The sequence below is a fragment of the Apis cerana genome, linkage group LG2 (assembly GCF_029169275.1).
Source record: "Apis cerana isolate GH-2021 linkage group LG2, AcerK_1.0, whole genome shotgun sequence".
Taxonomy (NCBI): domain Eukaryota; kingdom Metazoa; phylum Arthropoda; class Insecta; order Hymenoptera; family Apidae; genus Apis; species Apis cerana.
The window spans coordinates 7,519,173-7,538,144 of NC_083853.1; the positions used below are offsets into that span (position 1 = coordinate 7,519,173).

The 18,972-nt window shown below is 37.4% G+C and overlaps 1 protein-coding gene across 21 annotated transcripts in view; it reads left to right on the forward strand.

Annotated features, from left to right (window-relative positions):
* LOC107996734 (RNA-binding protein Musashi homolog Rbp6) overlaps window positions 1–18,972 on the forward strand; it is a 744,804-nt gene that overhangs the window by 506,660 nt on the left and 219,172 nt on the right. Inside the window, exon 1 of one of the 21 annotated variants that reach the window (XM_062070953.1) lies at window positions 18,382–18,845. The exons of 18 other annotated variants lie outside the window; for them this stretch is intronic. In XM_062070953.1, the coding sequence (XP_061926937.1) occupies window positions 18,843–18,845 (3 nt within the window). In that variant the 5' untranslated portion in view covers window positions 18,382–18,842. Of the gene's footprint in view, window positions 1–18,381; window positions 18,846–18,972 lie in introns of those variants that run through there. 2 more of the 21 variants (XM_062070951.1, XM_062070948.1) reach the window with 2 other exon arrangements.

Consider the following 18,972-nt stretch of genomic DNA (forward strand, 5'->3'; position numbering starts at 1 on the left):
GCGTGGGAAAGATGACGATCTTTTGTAATTTTTTGTCGAGTGATAATATTCTCACTATTTTCTCACGACGAAAATTTTGAATCCAATTTTTATTTTCTTATACGGAAAATTAAAATTCCACTTGAGATCGTTAAACAGAAAAGTTAATAATTCCTCAAAAAGTGATGTTCGAAAAAAATTGAACGCAACAAAATGACCTTCTCGAATTAACCAATTTCATTCGTAATTAAGTAGACATAGTCGGACACACGAGCAACAGTTGGACAGTGTTTAACTTTCACTGTCATCCCAGCTCGAAGTCCCCTCTCCCTCCTTCTCCTCCCCCTCCACATTTTCATTCATCCTATCTGTCCATCGCGAGGCCCTCGTGAGAAGCGGAGTGTCGATACTGGTCAACCGAAGGGATGTCGCGGGAAAAGGGCCTGGTATGAACGCGATAAATATTTTTTTCATCGGGGAACCGCGCGAAAAGTTTGGTCAAAGGCAAGGGAGCTCGAAGCAGGGAGGTAGGCAGGTTGTTGATTAAACGTTGCGCCGGCGAAACGTATTATTACTCGGGGAGTACGACGCTTCTGAACTGCAATCCTCTGAACTTGCTCGCCCGCAGAGGGGATGGTTCCTGGTTGCTCGACTTTTTTCTCGAACGAGGCGCAGATTCTCTCTTTTTTTTTCTCTCTCTCCCCTCCTCGAGGATCCCGTCCTCGACTCGGGAAAATGTGAAAGTTCGCCGCTACAACGTGGCAGCGAGTGTATTCTCCATTCTCTCCTGTTGCGCACACGAATATACACGCGTCTATATGTATATATATGGACTGGACGCGCGTATACACATCATTGTTGGGATCTGTCCTTTGCTCCGTTTCGTGGCCGCTTTGCAAAAGGTAGGAGAAGGTATAATAAGCGGATTTCGCGGCGGTCGGCCGGCTATTCGCAAACTGGAAACGCGACCCGGAGCTCGTTATTCCGTGAGGGGGAGGGAAGGGGGTGAATTAAAACAGCGCGATGCGGGAGTCCGTCGAAGGGGGAGGGAAAAAGAGATTCGGCGGGAGCGAATCGGGATCCCGCGAGTTCAAGGTACTTAGGATTCGTCACGAGCAGATTAGGCGAAAGAGAAGTTAATCCTCTTTGGGAATAATTATTCCGGGGCCTTGAAGGTATGGGAACCCTGCCCTTTCGAGGGGGTGAACGCGCCTCTCCCCCTCTTCCCTGGTGCTTAGTATCGATGATAATCGGATAAAGAAACGGGTGGTTAGAGTCGACGACAACTTTGCGTCTTTCTTTCCTCGGTTCTTGGTTCTTCGGTTTCATAGTTTAAAGGACCGGCGAGTGGTTCGTTTATTGGAAATTTCGTTACATATTTTTCGTGAGATAAATGCAAGTATTGTTATGGTCGAATAGGGGATTAATTTCGATTGATTTCATTGGGGAGGGAAATTAGTAGATCGAGAGGATACGTGAAATGATGTTCTCATTTCTATTATTTCATGATTTCTATTTTTTTTTATTCTTTGAGAAAAAGAAATACTTTGTATTAAACGTATTCTCCGTTTTATTCTATTCGCTTCATAAATTTAAAATATAAAATGCGGAGGAAAACTGATTTATTTACTTCAGTTATACTTTCTCATCTTTGATAAAAAAAGGAGAAACTTTTTGCAGGAAAAATTCTCATAAAAACTAGAATCATATAGATCAAAGAGTTTCTTCTTCTGGAAATATTAATTTTCGGTGTTAAATTTCTCAACACATTCTGTACACGTGAATAGCACTTTTACTAGCAGACGTAAAACATCAAGATAAACGATATCCAATTAACTTTTCATAATTCCAATGTTTTGCAAAAATTAATATCAAATACACATACATATATATATATATCATTTAAATCAAAAATTGCATTTTTTTCATTACTTTTGATCATCTTTTTCATTTATTCGCGGATGAAAGCGAGATAATCAACAAGAGAATTAATATCGAATTAATTCGAAATATTATTTTTACATCGCGCTGCATCCTCTTCTCAATTGTACACTTACGCGACGATATTAAACGAGATTCGATTAGAATCGCGATCAATGAAAAGTGGATGTATCTCTGTGGAGCAAAAAGGGAGGGACGATCGCTCGTCACAGTTCGGAAGGAATTAGGTGGCCGAATTCGCGAGTAACAAGGGATGTTTACATCGAAACGCTTTTAAATCCCGGTCGACGAGTCCGGCGGCCCCATCCAGCCCCCGTTCTGAGGATTCCAGCAACCCGTCACACCCTCTGATGCCGTTGACAAACGAGCGAGATAGGAAAGTAGGTGACTCGGACCGACCACTTTCATCCCTTGCGTTCACCTAGGCGTATGTGCACGGTTCTTCTCGCTTCGCTGCAAATACAGAAAAACCGTGAGAGAAAGAGAGAGAGAGAGAGAGAGGAAGCCTTCGAGTTTTTCCTCGCCACATCCCACTATTTGGTATTTGCCGCGTCCTCCTCCACGCCAGATTGACATTTTCGTTTTTTCTTTTTTTTGCTAACCTCTGCTCCCCTCGAAACGCGAAATATAATTCCGCCATCCAGTGTTCGTTGAATACATTGGAGAAGAGTCGAAGAGATTGTTTCTAATCTTTGGAAAATTGTGTGTACGGGAATAGCGAAGATTTTTCGAGATCGTTCAAGAGAGACGTTCGATATTGGAATTATATTGGACATTGGACAGGATATTTTAATCTCGCGAAAATATGAAAATAGTTTTATTATAGTGAAACTTTTATATCATTTTCTAAATTTTTGCCTCTCTAGTCAAGTAAATTATTTCATTAAGTATATTAGAGTATTATTAGGAAAAATTTTTTAAAGCGTTCAAAAAGTGAATGTTGAAATAAAATCAGAAAGATCGATATAGGAAAGGTAACGTAATATCACGGTAACGATCGCAACAATTATCGCGTTAATCGCCAAATTCCCGATTTCATAGAAAATTATTATTCATACCGAATAATACCGCGTCAGTACACCAATAGCTCTAATTTCCCTTAAATGCAGAAAGCATCGAAATTCCCGTTGTATTATTAACCAATCGATTATCCATTGAATTATTCACGCGATTTGCTTCGGTGTGACCCGTCGTTAAAGATTAATTTTTCGAAACTTCACTCTTATCCACTAATTTTTCCACGATCGAATTTTCCTATATTTTACGATTACTATGAAAAGATAATCGAAACTCAGGAACAAAAACAACTCGACACATCCGTTCCTCCGATCGATGATTCAGAGAATCGAATATCGCTCGTTTAATTAACGATGACCAGCAATTGTAATTTTTCAGAAACGATCGAAAAAAAAAAGAAAAAGAAGAAAGAAGAAAAATCGTTTTAAACGACGAAACATTTTCCCAATACTCGATACTCGTATTTTCCAAAGCGATCGCGCCATTGTGTACGCACTCGATCGCTTCCTATTCTCTTTCTTCTCCGCGAAGCGACGGGTTAATCGGCTGTGTTCATCGCGAGCCGCGTATACGCAATTCCAGCGTGAATTTCGTGCGTTTCGAAGCGCCAAGCGATCTAAAGTATCGACATTATTAATTAACGCCACCGTGAAATTTTGTATAATAGTTCCGGGAATGGACGTAGATTATTACAAAGCCTGGAGTGACTCTCGTTGTTCGCGAAAATTAACTATGCGTCTGACAAAGAATGGGAGGGGATGTTTAAATCGGTGAAATTTCGTGGAATATACAGGGGAGGATCCATAGTAGATTATTTGGTTAATACTTGGAAATTTGAATTAAATTTATAGGAAAATTAATTTTATCGATCGGGTTTAGAAATTTCAATTACAATAAAAATAGAGGATATCGAAATATATTAATTTATCATTTGATTTTCCTCTCTGTTTAACTAAGATTTCAGATTAATTATTTATTAATCGAATTGAGTTAATTTTTGGCGATGTTAAATTCTGTTAAATTTTTTTTCCTCCTCTGAATTGATATTTCTTTTTTTGTTGCACGGATTAAATCGGAAGTAAACATTTATGAACCGTTACGCATTTAGCTACACTTTAGCTCGGTTTAACGACAACTGATATTTAACGTAGAAAATTCTCTCTGTCTCTATCTCTCTCTCTTTTTCTCTCTCTCGGATGAAGTTGATTTCGAAACGATTCTATTTTCAATCTCCCCAGAGAGGATAAAGTCAAAAGGCAGCTCGCTAAATAATAAAATTTAGATGGAAACGTTATAACGACGTAATTACGCAACGCTTTTACGAAGGAAGAAGTTCTCCCCGCTGTTCCTTTCATCTATGCATACACAAACTTCTGACTTCAAATAAACAAATACAGAAACTGTTTGTCGTTTAGATATTTGTTACACGTTGGCGCAATTTCGAATATAATCCTTTATCAAATATTTCTCCAAATTCCATCAATCTCTCCACCCTGATTTTAATTCGATCTTGGATCAATTCTCTATAATTTGTAAGGATATTTTTAAAATTATTTTATTCCACTGTGTACGCAACGAAATGATACGTGTTATAATTGAAAGTAAAGCGATTTTCGTGAAATTTTATCTCGTTCCTTGGCGAAGATTACACAAATGCCTCGGGTACATGGTCGACAGAGAATTGAGGTTTCTATCTCGGTGAACATAGACATGTCGGTCGACATGCATTGGGTTTCCGTGCTGTACACGAGTCGTTAATTAATCCCTCGTTACCGTGCGTATGCTACACCCCCAAGATCTGCGTTAACAGAGGTAACCAGAGGTTTGACCGTCAAATCGCGTTTAAATACGCGTCCTTTTCGTGGCTGTTTAAGCTGTGTGCGCTTCCCAAGAGCAATTGCGTTCTCCGCCGTTTCATGGCAATTTCAACAGGTTCCCCATTGGTGAGGCCACACAACCGTATCCAGAAATAATCATCAAAGGTTCCCCACTCTGTAAATGAACTTCTAATTCGGTCGAATTTGAGATACCACTCCACTTGATCTTCGAATCTTCGAGTGATTATACACTACACTTCTTACAGCATTTTCTCTATTTTTCAGAAAATATCTCATCTTACGTAATCTTGAAATCGAAACTCGTCGCGTCGGAACAATGAACATGGAGTTATTGTTAGAATTGAGGGGGGGAAATTGAAACTTGGAATATATGAGAATTTTTCTTGAATTTCTTGTAACGTTAAAAATATTAAATAACGTGTTTTATCTCATTATTCCTGAAATAGGTTTTCCTGAAATAATGCAATTAAAATTTGTTCAATATTATGAACAACCGCTTTTGCTTAAATGTCGAAGTTAAATTCGCTTAAGAAAATGGTTGAAATTTTAATACGCGAACACGGGATTCATTGGTTTCCTTTGATTATGGATGACGTGGACACGTGTCCAGCGGAAACATTTACTTTCGATATTTCTTTCTATTAAAATGGGCGAATATGATTAACGCAACGATCGGCGACACGACGCATTGTGCAATGATTTATAGCCTCGCGCCGGCACGCTCGTATCGCGCGTTATCGCCATCCGCCAGTTCCCTGTGTTTGGTCCCGGCCGATCGATGGAAAATGTGTGGAAATGCGCATTGCATCAGACCCCACAGAGCGTGTCTCATTTAAGGTAGACACGTACGATTCCAGTGTGACGTGTTAATACAACGATAGCATCGCCGCATCACAATGTGTCGGCCGTTCCCCGCTCCGACAACGTATCAGACAGATATTTTTCATAAAGATTTCCGCGATGCGCGCCTGCTTTGACGCGGGTTGACGTCACATTCGAAGGGAATGAAAATTTATGATGACATTTTGCGGCTTTAAAAATGTTACTTCTCTTGTATTTCTCGCGTCGTTTAGTTACTCATTAAGAAATCATCGTTTAGATTAGGTAACCTCGATTGTTACAATTCCTTCCTTTCTAATTCAGTTGATAGGCGGGTCAATTTTAACAGATCTTAAATGCGAAATTCTAATAAATCTTACACATGACTCGTGTAAAGATTCATCAATGAAAAATTCTGATAGACCAAATACTGTAATCGTTTATAATTATTCAAGATAAATTTACTTTTATTGAAGTGAATATACGAGGATTCTCTGAAAACAATTTGATCTTATCTATTGGACGAAAGCAGTCCAATTTCTCGAATCAATCTAACAAGTGTATCGCGACTTGAGAGAAAACGTTAAATCATGGAAAATTATCCGGTTTCCAGATAATATAATCTAATGGGAAATGGATGATTGTTCGAAATTGTATCGGTACAATGGCCATGATTATTTTTGGTCAATTCGGATCAGATCCCCTAATCAGCGGCAATCAAAGGCGGCTAATTGCAATGGCGTTACGTCGAAATCAATGCCTTCTCAGTCGCAGGTTTACGTTTTAATTGAAACGGTGCAAACTGGTCTTAATGGTGTTTCTGTTGTACACGATTGAATGGGACATCACAATGGTATCCTTACCGTCAATTCACCCGCGCCTCCCCACACTTCCAACCCCTTGCTTCGTGACACGGCAAACGGTTGTTGAATGCGCTACCTCCTGCCCGCCGTGATCGAGTTTACGTCGTTATTGAATTTCTACGTGCCGCGCAACCGTAGACGCGTGATTAGAGGTCTCCCTTTGCGCTATTTTTCTCTCCATTGAACAACATCCATCTCGAGAAAGAAATATATGTAGGTAGCGCAGGCCTTTCTTCCTCCATCGTGAATCGAATAAGGGATATAACTGGCGGAGCGACTTCCTTCGTTTTTTGGATATTGATATTGTACAAATATCCGTTGTATTGTGTTTCTTCCGCGAGCGTTCGTTCCATTCTTGCTAACAGATTAATTTTATTACGATGAAATTATCTTTAACGAACGATCTCAAATTCCAATATATCTCTTCCTTCGTATTTTCAACAAGTTGGATGAAAAATCCTGTGCATAAACGCGAAAAGAAGAAAATATTCGTTTCTCGTGCAAAGAAAAAACTACCAATGGAAATGATTAAATTTACATTTTCTCGTTCAATCCAATAATTGTATCGCCCTTTGAATTATTAAACAGGCATTTCCCCCATTTTGACAAATATCAAATCCCTCTTCCCCTCTCCATATATTTCCAAGTCGGAATAATATCCCCGCGAATGCAAACTCGAATCGAAATTGTACTCGTTACTTGATTAAACACGCTCTAACATTCCTTCCTTACGTACATATGCACGCTCTCTCTCTCTCTTTCTCTTTCTCTTCAGAGAGACACGTAACCGGAAACAGATTCCGCAGTTTGTTCCAATTTTAGTCGAACCCCGCAGCACACAGGAACTTACGAGGCCGCCTCCCTAACAGTGACTTGGAGGGATGTGTTGTACTTGGAGATATATATCTCGCGAAATTGGAGAGGGATAAGATTTTAGGGTGGAATTTTTACGGGGCGCCAGGCGAAATCTCAGCTCGTGCAGCTCGATAAAAAAGTGCTCGCCACCGGTTCTCTAACGCCCTCTTTTATTACCTATAATACTCGTGAGACTCGGTCACCGGGATATCTCGATTCCATTTTCTTCCCTCTCGTCCCGATTCGTCCATTCAATCATCGCGGGCTCAATGATCGATCGATCAAACGAATTTCGCGATAACGAGCCGCAAAATGGCGACGATTTTTTTTTTCTCGTCAATCTCGTCGTCTTAGATTCATCGATCGATTCGAAGAACGACTCTGTCCACGTGCATCGTACACGTTCCATTTCGTTTTTATTACGTGTCACGCGGATGGATGAATGAAACCGTGGCCTTTTTTTATCCTTCTCGTCGATGAAACGCGCTTGTGAATATTTTTCCTTGACGAGAAATAAAGAAGATTATTAAACGGTATCTGGTAATATACGTCTTTTACGATGTAAGTTTCGAATGAAATATGTAGAATCATAAAAGATTCATTATGAGGACATAATCATTTGGGATAACAACGAGTTACGTGTATCTCGTATATTTCTTTTTTTTTAATAATACGTAGAAGTAAAATAGAAGAGAAGAGATAAAAATAATAATAAAGTAATTTGTAACTTGCTTTTGCAAAGAATTCGCTAAATAGATCTAATAAGTTGCAAAGATTTTTTATTATTATAAATTACGTTAATTTTCGATCCATGGAATAATCTCACGATTTTTTCGGAGTTTCTTTTCCATTTTTTAAAATTATTATTGTCAGAATTCGGATACGGAATTAGGGTCTGCGGTTTCCCCTCGAAAAAAAAAAAAGGAAAAAGAAACAGGGTGAAACGATGACGAAGGAAAAAATCAATATCGACGATTTACTTTTTCAACAGAGTCGACGAACTATCGAGGCGGGCACGGTCGAAGGAAAAATATAAACGTACAATCGAGGCACAACTTCCGCGTAGCGCGCCGTCGGGTTTAAAAGAGCGCCGAGCATTTCGGGCTTCTGAATAAAAGGCGAGTCCTGATAATGTGCATCAAAGGCGAGGAGAGAGTAAAAATAGAGAAGCGTGCTTAAGCCACGCGTGCACTTGTCGGGCGTCGATGCTTTCATCTTCGCGTTCAAAGAGCGACTCGTAAACGTTTGATGCCACAGGATCAATAAATGTATCGTACCTCCGTCCGAAAGCCGACACATCAGCATCGAATTTCCGCCAAAAGAACGGAATTCCTACGTGGAGAGATTTTTTTTTCGCATTTTCCTTTATATCTCCTTTCCTTTCTCTTCTCCGTTTCCCCCTTTTGGCTCAAACGGGTTTCCGAGTAAGAGACAACGTTTCCATCGCTGTGAAATGTTCGCCATTAGATGATTTTTCTTTCTTCTTTTTTTTTCTTTTTATGTTTACTCGTCACAAGTTTTCGCGGTTGATGTACAATCACCGTTTCGAGATTGAAAGGAGAATTATCTTATACTGGTATCTTTTTCTATTTATTCCAAATATTACGTACGGAAACGTTAACGTCTTAGATTATTATTATTATTATTATTTTACTTATTCATTCTTTTTTACTTTATCTTTCGTCCACGGTTGAGCGTAATTGAAGGTAATAAAAGTCCGGACGAGTAAAGATAAAAGAAAAAAGGAAAAGAAAAGAGAAAAAAAGAGAGAAAAGATTTAAAACTCCCCCTTTGATTTAATTGAACGCGTTTAAAGAAGGTTATCTAAATAACGCAATTTTCTTCGGGAGTCGTAACACGGGACGCGTAAAGATAATTCGGAAATAATCGGAGCGAGTTTAAACGGCGGTAGTTCGCCGTGCAAGGGAGTTCGGTAAATTCTCTGGTAATCCCCTAAAGTCGCAAGTCCAACAGTTTAAGTCAGTGGAGTAGCTCTAAGGAAGGGAAGGAGGTAAATCGCGGCCGCCTCGGTGAATGTAATGGGTTGGATTTAGGGCGATAGCGAAAGGTGTATCGAACTTTTGGTTATTAAATCGAGATCCAGATTGGGGAAGGTATCACATTGAAAACAAAAATTTAGAATTCAAATAGTAATAATTTTGATTCTCTCAGCTTCCCTCCTATCTACGCGTCGGTTAATTGATATCTGTTCAATTGGCAACTAATCACGATAATTACGTCGACCGTTCTATTCTTGGACTATTGATTTGGAAACGATTTAAAAAAATGATTTCACGATTTCACGAGTTCTCAAAGTGATACCGAATGAAGTGAATGTCGAAGCTTCTTTTGTGACTTTAGAAAGGGGAGAAAAAAGGGAGGGAGGTGGAAAAATGTATATAAGAGTAGTACGATGACGGAAATTCTGTTCGTGAGAATGGCGCCGGGATTCGATCTGGTTAGCCTTGAACCACTACTATACCATTCAAAATACTTATTCTTCGGGCTCGTGGAGCTCCTTTTCTTTCGAACTATTCAACGTTTTACCACGCGCGAGCAGATGTATGATGATTACAATTCAAAGGGAGCACAATGCGGGACGGCCGAGTCCTCCATTTAGGTCGGGTAAACTTTCATTGTTTTGGAGGATGCTGAGGATGCACCGGCTAACGAGGAAAAGAGATCCCTGACCATTTAATATAAGGCAACGACATCTATTATTATATCATCGTCATTTGTACACAGGGGAGGGGAGGAAGTATCTGGCTAAATCCGAGAATTCGCGTGATCGAAGGGGATCCAGCCACGGCCGGTTGGTCCGGTTGCAATCAGTCTTTGTCGACGTTAACAATAGGAGGAGAGATCCTGCTGACAAAACGTTGAAACTCTGTCCAAAAGAGAAATAATTCTTTCTTAAGAAGAGATGTCTACTACTCGTACAATTTCAGAATTAAAGAGGCACAAGGGAAGCCTCTGGTAATTGAAAGTATTTTTTTTAAACGTGCAAAAAGGAGCTTCTCTCTGTTTCGACTAATACATCAAATTTCGTTTAATTCTTTCTCTAAACAAGTGCTGCTTGTACAGTATGAATTAATACAAACGTGACATTGTTTAATTAATCATTTTCATCGAACCTCGACGATTCAAATACGATAAAAATCTTATTTTTCATATTCCGGTGACCTGTTTCAAAAACTGTGCAAAAAGAACACGCGCGAAGCTTATACTCCTCCGCGCGAAATATTCGAAAAAAATCTCCATTTTCCAATAAAACCGTATAAAGTTTAAAGCCAAATGCATCGATCGCATCCTTTTTACGACACAAAGAATACAGAAAGCCGAACAAACGGCCACGAATTTAAATTCTCTCCTCTCCGTTGAATCGCGTATTAGCTTGATTGGGGGAGAGGGCTAAAATGTTGTTGGCCAAAAAAAAAAAAAGAGATCTTTTCTGTCGGTCGATACACGCGTGTGCGTGCAATCTACGTGGCAGGGAGCACGTAGCGAACGGCGAATTTGTAGGATCGCGGTATTTACGCGGCCGTGTAAAAGCCAGGTTGAGTAAGGTAGGTAGGGTCAGGGCTGGACAGTGCGATAGCGAACCACAGACGAATGTTTGAGCGCCTTACCGCCCTCTCGCCGATAACCTCTTTTCTGTATTTATGACCGGTGACTTAAATTCCGGGCACTCGGGGAAATTAGCGCTTGTGCCACTGTCCACCAGCTCTGCTGCACCTGCATCCTGCAAGATAGACACGGGGGATACAGTGAACGTTTTACGCTTGACGTTTTGGTTGTTTTAATCCCTGATACAAATACGATATCGATACGTCGTTTTTTTTCGAGCGACGCGGCTTTTTTGTTTTTGTTTTTCCTTTTTTGGGGAACAGTTCGTGCTATTTCGTTCGAGAAAATAGAATAGAGGCGACGGTGAAATTAATGGGGGTGTACGAGAGTATGGGGGAAGGACTTTGAGGGGACTTTGATCGAGTATATGGGTCAAAGTAATCGTGGAAACGATAGTTTGCGCGTGTGGGAAAACGTAAGTGGTTTATTTTTTTTTGTACGGTTTCTCATGCGTTACGCTTTTGTAATTTTGTTAATTTCTTAAGCGTACGGAGAAGAATAATACAGTTAGCTTAACGGTTCAAACGTTCATTAGAATTCATTCTTGAGAACGAATTAAAGCTTCGATCGTAACAATTAGCGCAGTTTCTTTGCTGCGAATTTCATTATTTCCTTTGAGTTGAAGTTTCAATTAACATCGCTGACTAATTGTTTCTCCTTCCCGATGATCAATGTATCAAAAAAAAAAAAAGAGAGAGAAAAGTTCTTGCCCTCTTGTTAATTTCCGCGAAGGAAATAAAAACAGGTTTCGAAGCGAGGGTAAATTGAAATAGCGTACGAGAAAATTCTTGTTTTGCCACGCCAATGTAAGTGGAAACGATGATGTGAACGAGGGTGGAGCCGTGGTCGAGGGATTCCTCGAGATGGAGAAAAAATGGGTAGCGAGAGGAGGCAAGAAAAAGGAAGGAAAGGGATTCCTGTACCACGACGAGGCTCGTAACCCTCTGAATGATAACCGGTTTCACCCTGTCCATTTCCCGCCCTTTTGCCCTACTTTTCCACCGTGCTTTCCCCTTCTGGACTAACTCTCCTCTTCCTTCTTCAACCCTTTATGCTCTCTCGAACGATTCACCACCGCTTTTTAAACCATCGAGGAGTATTAATCTTGGTCGACCATTCGTGTTCCTTCCGAGTACGTGTAGCGGCTTTTTATAATTTTGCCCTGTCATCGTGACTGCTTACCCCTGCCTCTTAACTTTTAAATTACAATTTTAATTTCCCATGTTACTAATCTTTGCTTTCACTTTCCATGACATGACAAGAAGATTTAATAATTATCGTACAATAACCATTTCTATTAATCGTTACGAAATATTTAACGATCAAAATAAACGTTGAAACGAGAAATTACGCACCGTTAATTCCGTTAATATAATTTTTCCCTTTCGCATTAAACGATACGAAACAAAAATGTGGGCGTATTTGAACGTGGGTGTAAAAGAGATAGAGAGTCGAAAAAGAAAGAGAAAAATAGGTAGAGAGAGATTACCGCGCTTGAGAAACGCGGTATGAAATAAAATCGCTGGATATCATTTTATGCAATTTTCGTTCAAGGCATCGTGCCGTTTAAACTCCTCCTTTCTCTGTTTCTCTTTCACCTATTACTGCGGAGATAGAGGGAGCAAAAATTGCGAAACATTTTCCGAACGTTACCGAAACTTTTCGCGACACGTATGCATATATTTATATATATATATATACACATTTCGTGCTTTTGTAGTCTCATCGGCACAGCATATAGCGGCCGATTAAACTTTCACAATAATTGCGAACGAGCAAAGCGTTCTCCTTGCCATTCCACACGACAATATTCCCGCTGTTCACGATTTAACGGTTTGGGCCCGTTAAAACTGGCACGCCCACTCACCGACATTTATTCCAATATTTATTTTACCCATTTCTCCCTCCGCTCCTCCAACACCTCGCCCATCCACCCCTGTTTCTCTCGCTCTCCTTCGCCCGTTTTCCGCGTCGGGGGATGATTATGAGATTAATAGGGATATATCCTCGCCGTGTAAAACGTTCGAGCACCATTGTACCAGGGTAATTTATACGTGGCGCGATTAAAGTTTAGAGAAATATTCATCTTCGAGACTTTTAAATGGATTTTAAGTGGATTCACTGATTCAGGGGCCCGTATGATTTTTTATCCTCTCTTCTTCTTTTTTTTTTTTCGCTCTTTTCGTTTTCTACTTTGTCGAATCAATTGGTTTCCGTTTTTTTTTAATCTTGTTTCTTTTTTTTATTTTACGTGAGATATGACAAGGAATGAATATAGAAAATGCGAAATCGTCGGTATATTATTTAAAACATTACAACTGTTTGACGTAATTTAGGATTTTCTATTCTAGCTATTTCGAAATTTTAAGGCTATTCGATCGATAGTTTCTCTCGTGGAAATGTTTCAAGGATCTATGATAAAAAAGTAAGCACGTACTATTTCAGTACATTAGGTGGAAGGGCAGACTAATTGACTGTCAGAAGGAAATTGCCTCTCAATTCATCGAATGTTGACATTAAGAACTGTGACGTACATGCTGACATATACGTATTCAAATGTACGTGTGCCGTTCTTACTCATACATATCTTACGTTTCTTTCGTCATTTGGAATTTTGATATATCATTTTTTTTTTTTAAATTAATCTTTATTTATCGCGTTAAACATTTTATTTGACACGAGTCATTTATTTGCTTCGAAATCTTCCGCAATAAAACTCTTGCTCGTAAAATATTTATTAAGAAGATAGGATAGGATATATTCTTCCTACGGTAATACCGGATTTTTTAAAGCCCGAGGATAGTTAATCCAGTTTTCTTCGCGTGACAATTTCATTTTTTTAACTGCGAGAAAGCAAGATAGGAAGACACGTATATATCTCGACATGAAATTTAGATTTCTGCGGCTACAATCGAGAATGAAGATTGTCCCTAAGAGAAGAGAAACGATGAAACTATAAACTCGTTGCTAGTAAGTTATAAAATTGTTATAATTTTTTAGTATTTACGGCATAATAAAGAGGAACTTTCCAAGTTTCGACTTTATCTCTTCACCTCTTAACATCTATGATAATCAAACCTATAATAATCAAACGATTCTTGTGAACCGATCATTGATATAGCCTCCCGAAATACAGTCCTTTCCAATTATTAATAATTTTTCTCGAAACTTTAATATTCGTCTCAAGTTGAGGAACGAATAGATTCACGAAATTTTCCTTCACTTCATCGTAGCAATTACATAGCCTGTAATATTCCCGTGCAACATCGTGTCCAATCCGACTTCTTCTTCTCCATATTATTGAACAAAAGAGAAGGTGACTGGTGGGTCTCGAGCAGAGACGCTGTCCCCAACTGAAATGTCTCGTTTGCACGACAATGCGCTCATTAACGGGAACGAGCGTAGCGGAGCGTAATAAAATTTCAGCAACTCGGCCGGCTCTTAGGCCGAGGAAACCCGTTCGACGGAAATGGCACGAGGAAGCATCAGGATGCCTCAATTCCCCCTCTCAGACCGAACTGCAGCAAGGGGAGGTGTTGCAACTTCATTCAAATAAGCGGTAACCCCTTTCGTCCTCGTTTATTTACCCATCTCCTCCAATCCCTTTCCCACCTTCCTTTTCAACCCCCGTTTGACTCCTCCGAATCTGACCATCCTCTTCGAGTCTTCCTCGCTGTTTCAGAGCCTCTCTCTCTTTACTCCCCCTCCTATACTCCCTCCCTCTTTCATTCCCCCGTCACTCTCTCGGGTTCTTTCACGTGGAGCCACGGTTCTTTCACGTCCACGGAATCGGAGCCGAGTTATTTATTCAATTTTCGAAATTCACTCGTTTTTATTTTCATCCCCGGCACTTTATACACTTGGCTGATTAGCCAGCAAGGCTAACCTGTCTGCGAGGTTCGCGAGCTTCCTCCCGCCTCCCATGAGATGAGAGGGGGAGGGGACACAGGGGGATGGGATTAGAAAGAGGGAAGAGAAACGGGTTGAGTTTCAGGCACCACGAGGTGGAAGGACTTGCGCCAAGGGGTTTGCGTTACTCACCGGATATAGAGAGGTCTAAGCCGAGCCATCACTGAAATTACCAGAGTTTACCTCTTTCGCTGTATTCAACTCCCCCGTTCTCCCGTTCTATCATTCTGCCTCTTCCACTTATTCCCTTCATTCGTCTTTTTTCTTTTTCTTTTCTTTTTTCCTTCTCTTTTCTCCAACGACGCCACCGCTTCTCCTAGGCGAAATTTCCTCCATGTACGGTGCGCTTTATTACATTGCCATGTTATTAAGATGTTCCCATTTTCCCTTGTTTCTCTTTTTTTCCCTCCTCTCGATCTGGAGTATTCTACGCGGTTGAAACGATCCCCTTGTAATTAGTTTCGCCACGAGTTGTTCTCGTTCCAACGAAACGGTTTCTGTCGTTTTCATATTCGATTCGATTCGTAGAACGAAAGCCGCTTTTCCTTTTTTTTCCCCTTCGTTGAACGATCGGGATTTTTGTTTCAAAACGTCGAGAACGATCACGTTTCACGATCTGAGAAAATCTGTCAATCAACGAACGTTTCGAGGGGCGGAAGGAATAATATGGAAGATGTCGGTGTACGGCAGCTTCTCGAAATCGTTCGTCGCGAGCGTAGCTACGTTACGCTTGAAACGTTTCTGTCCTCTTACTCGAGAAAACTTTTCAATATGGAGGCCACGTGCAAGACTCTTTATACTTGTATCAGTCTCTCGATTTCGCTCCCCTCGATGATAACGGTGAATCGATCCAAATACACGTCTCCTTTGGATCTACGAATTGTAACCGAGTCGATATTTCGATTATGACGTGAACATTTTGTACAAATTTTCTACTCGTGCTGTTAAAACGATAAATTTTTAGATATCTTATCTTTTTTTTCTTTTTTTAGCTCGTAATAATATTATTCGAACTAATAAATTACACGAAAAAAGTTAATTCATATTATCATTTATGACTGGATAATCTTTTTTCCATAAATTTTGTTTTATGGAACATTCATAAAATTATAATCACTCTTAAATGCCCGCGGGCTTTATTCGATCTATATTTAACGAATAATTATGTCGAAATATTACGTGTTCGTTAATGAATTCCAAGTTACCGAAGGATTCCGATTTAATTTACATGTACGTACAATAGATTTTCCAGCGAATTATTTCACGGGATATTAGAATAACGCGGCGTGTTAATAACTTCATCAAACACGTCTGCATAACGATGCTTCGAAACGTACAAAAGAACGATCTGGTACAACGACGTCGATTGGAATTGACATTACCGATTTGAACAAATATGAAAAATGTCACCGATGAAAAGATCTTTTCTGTGGAAACGACGTGGTGTGCCCGACACGGACCATTCATATTTTATCAGCCTCCTTATCAATTTCTTAACCACGAATGTGCCATTTTTCAGCCGTCTTTTTCATGTATATATATATATATATATATATATATATATATATATATATATATATTTCATCTCTCCTCCAGTTCTTTCCTCCCCAAAACACGGTTTGAAAAGAGCATTATTCCCGGCGCATTTTTGTGCTCGTGAATCTACAAAGTAAACATATTTTGAGACGTACGCTTTCAAGATCCTACAAAGCTAAAATTTATTAACCATTAATGTCGCAAAAAAGATTAAAATAAAGAAAAAATTCTGCGGATTTAAAAAGAGTTAATAAATAATGTATAAATGTCATTTTTAATATTTTATGTTTGGATTTTTTGTTTTTAAAGAATTTTAGGACGTATCAATAATATTAACAATTTGTTTTTTTAAAGGAAAATTGTTTGGTTGACAATTGATGCGCTATTTTATCTTTGTGAACATGGATGTTCGTCATTTTGCACGGTTGCTTTGGCGTTAAGGTCTTTTAGCAAAATTTATTTTGCCGGTCTGTTAACAAAATTTATTGAAAATATGATAACGAGTTTCAATGCGTTTTCGCAAAGGAAATAAATATCGTTCCTGTTTCCTGTACGTTCCATTTTTCATGCCAAATATGAACACGTACGGTGTTGTGTGCAACCATGTTGACGTAAATATATGTGTGTCGATCAATAGCTGTTTGTAAAAACTTTATATATATCTAGAAATTCAGATTTCTCGTTTAGGAGAAGTTATTGAGTTCGAAATACAAAAAAAATATTCTAATTCCGTCGTTTAAAATTAAAAATTTATGTTTCAAATTATACTTTGATGTAATATTTGTTCAATATTTTACATCGATTATTCAAAATTCAGGAAAAACACTTCGACGTAGTCATTATCGAAATAAGTTTGCAACTTCTTAAACTTTTAAATAAATAACTGAATTAGAAGACAATTTTTCAAAAACTAAGGGGAATGGAAGTGTGTTTTTATGCAATATATTCTGTAACATGTGAAAATCAAACTTTAATGATGAATGGATAAAACAGTGAAAAAAGTTTATATGAACATTTTTTATTAGAATATTTTTTAAGTTATAACCATACATCAATTACAATAATTATATCATACACTATACTATTATTAATAATTTTTAATAATATATATTTAAAAATTATTAATTATTAATTATTTAAATAATTCTTAATAATATTAAATAATATAACCATATATCAATTACAATAATTACATCATACACTATACTATTATTAATAATTTTTAATAATATATATTTAAAAATTATTAATTATTAATTATTTAAATAATTCTTAATAATATTAAATAATATAACCATATATCAATTACAATAATTATATCATACACTATACTATTATTAATAATTTTTAATAATATATATTTAAAAATTATTAATTATTAATTATTTAAATAATTCTTAATAATATTAAATAATATAATAATAATTATATCATACACTATACTATTATTAATAATTTTTAATGATATATATTTAAAAATTATTAATTATTAATTATTTAAATAATTCTTAATAATATTAAATAATATAATAATAATTATATCATACACTATACTATTATTAATAATTTTTAATAATATATATTTAAAAATTATTAATTATTAATTATTTAAATAATTCTTAATAATATTAAATAGTATAACCATATATCAATTACAATAATTATATCATACACTATACTATTATTAATAATTTTTAATAATATATATTTAAAAATTATTAATTATTAATTATTTAAATAATTCTTAATAATATTAAATAATATAACCATATATCAATTACAATAATTATATCATACACTATATTATTATTAATAATTTTTAATAATATATATTTAAAAATTATTAATTATTAATTATTTAAATAATTCTTAATAATATTAAATAATATAATTGAAATGGAAAAGGCGAATTATAAGGAAAAGAATGTATATGTTATGTATATATTATGTATATATATTCACGATAGCTTCGACTAAATTCAAAACAATAGCGGTGTTATTGGAAGGAGACGAATAATTTCAGTACGACTTTAACTTTCGACGCGTACGGATCGTTATTACGTATCGTGCGATATAATAAATTACGTATAAAAATTCAATTTTATTTCATTCGCTATACGTTTTATGATTTTTTACAATCATATATACATAGTATATACGATTCTTTTATATGTTAGATTTGAAACTGATACTCATGCGCCACCTCGTACGTAAAAACAGTATTAATTAATAGTTTTGCTGCGCGCGCATACTCCCGCGCAACCGCCATTAAAAGTAGTTCGCGTCGTGCGTCAAGACACTCGTTAATAATCTGTTCGTATTCTTAATTTTTAAAGTTAAAAGTGCATAAATTAAATAGTGCGAATGAAATAAATGTGTGAATTTAGACCAGTGTTCGTAATATTATTCGAATCGTGATGGTTGTAGACCCTTGTTCGCGTTTCGAGCAATTTTTACTATGGTAAGCAACTGCGCATTATTTTTATTAGAAATATCGTACATAAAAATCGTTGTAATTTACGCAATATATTAACCAAGACACACGTTTCTGCGTATTTCGTCGAATTTTTTCGGTATATTTTGCGTCG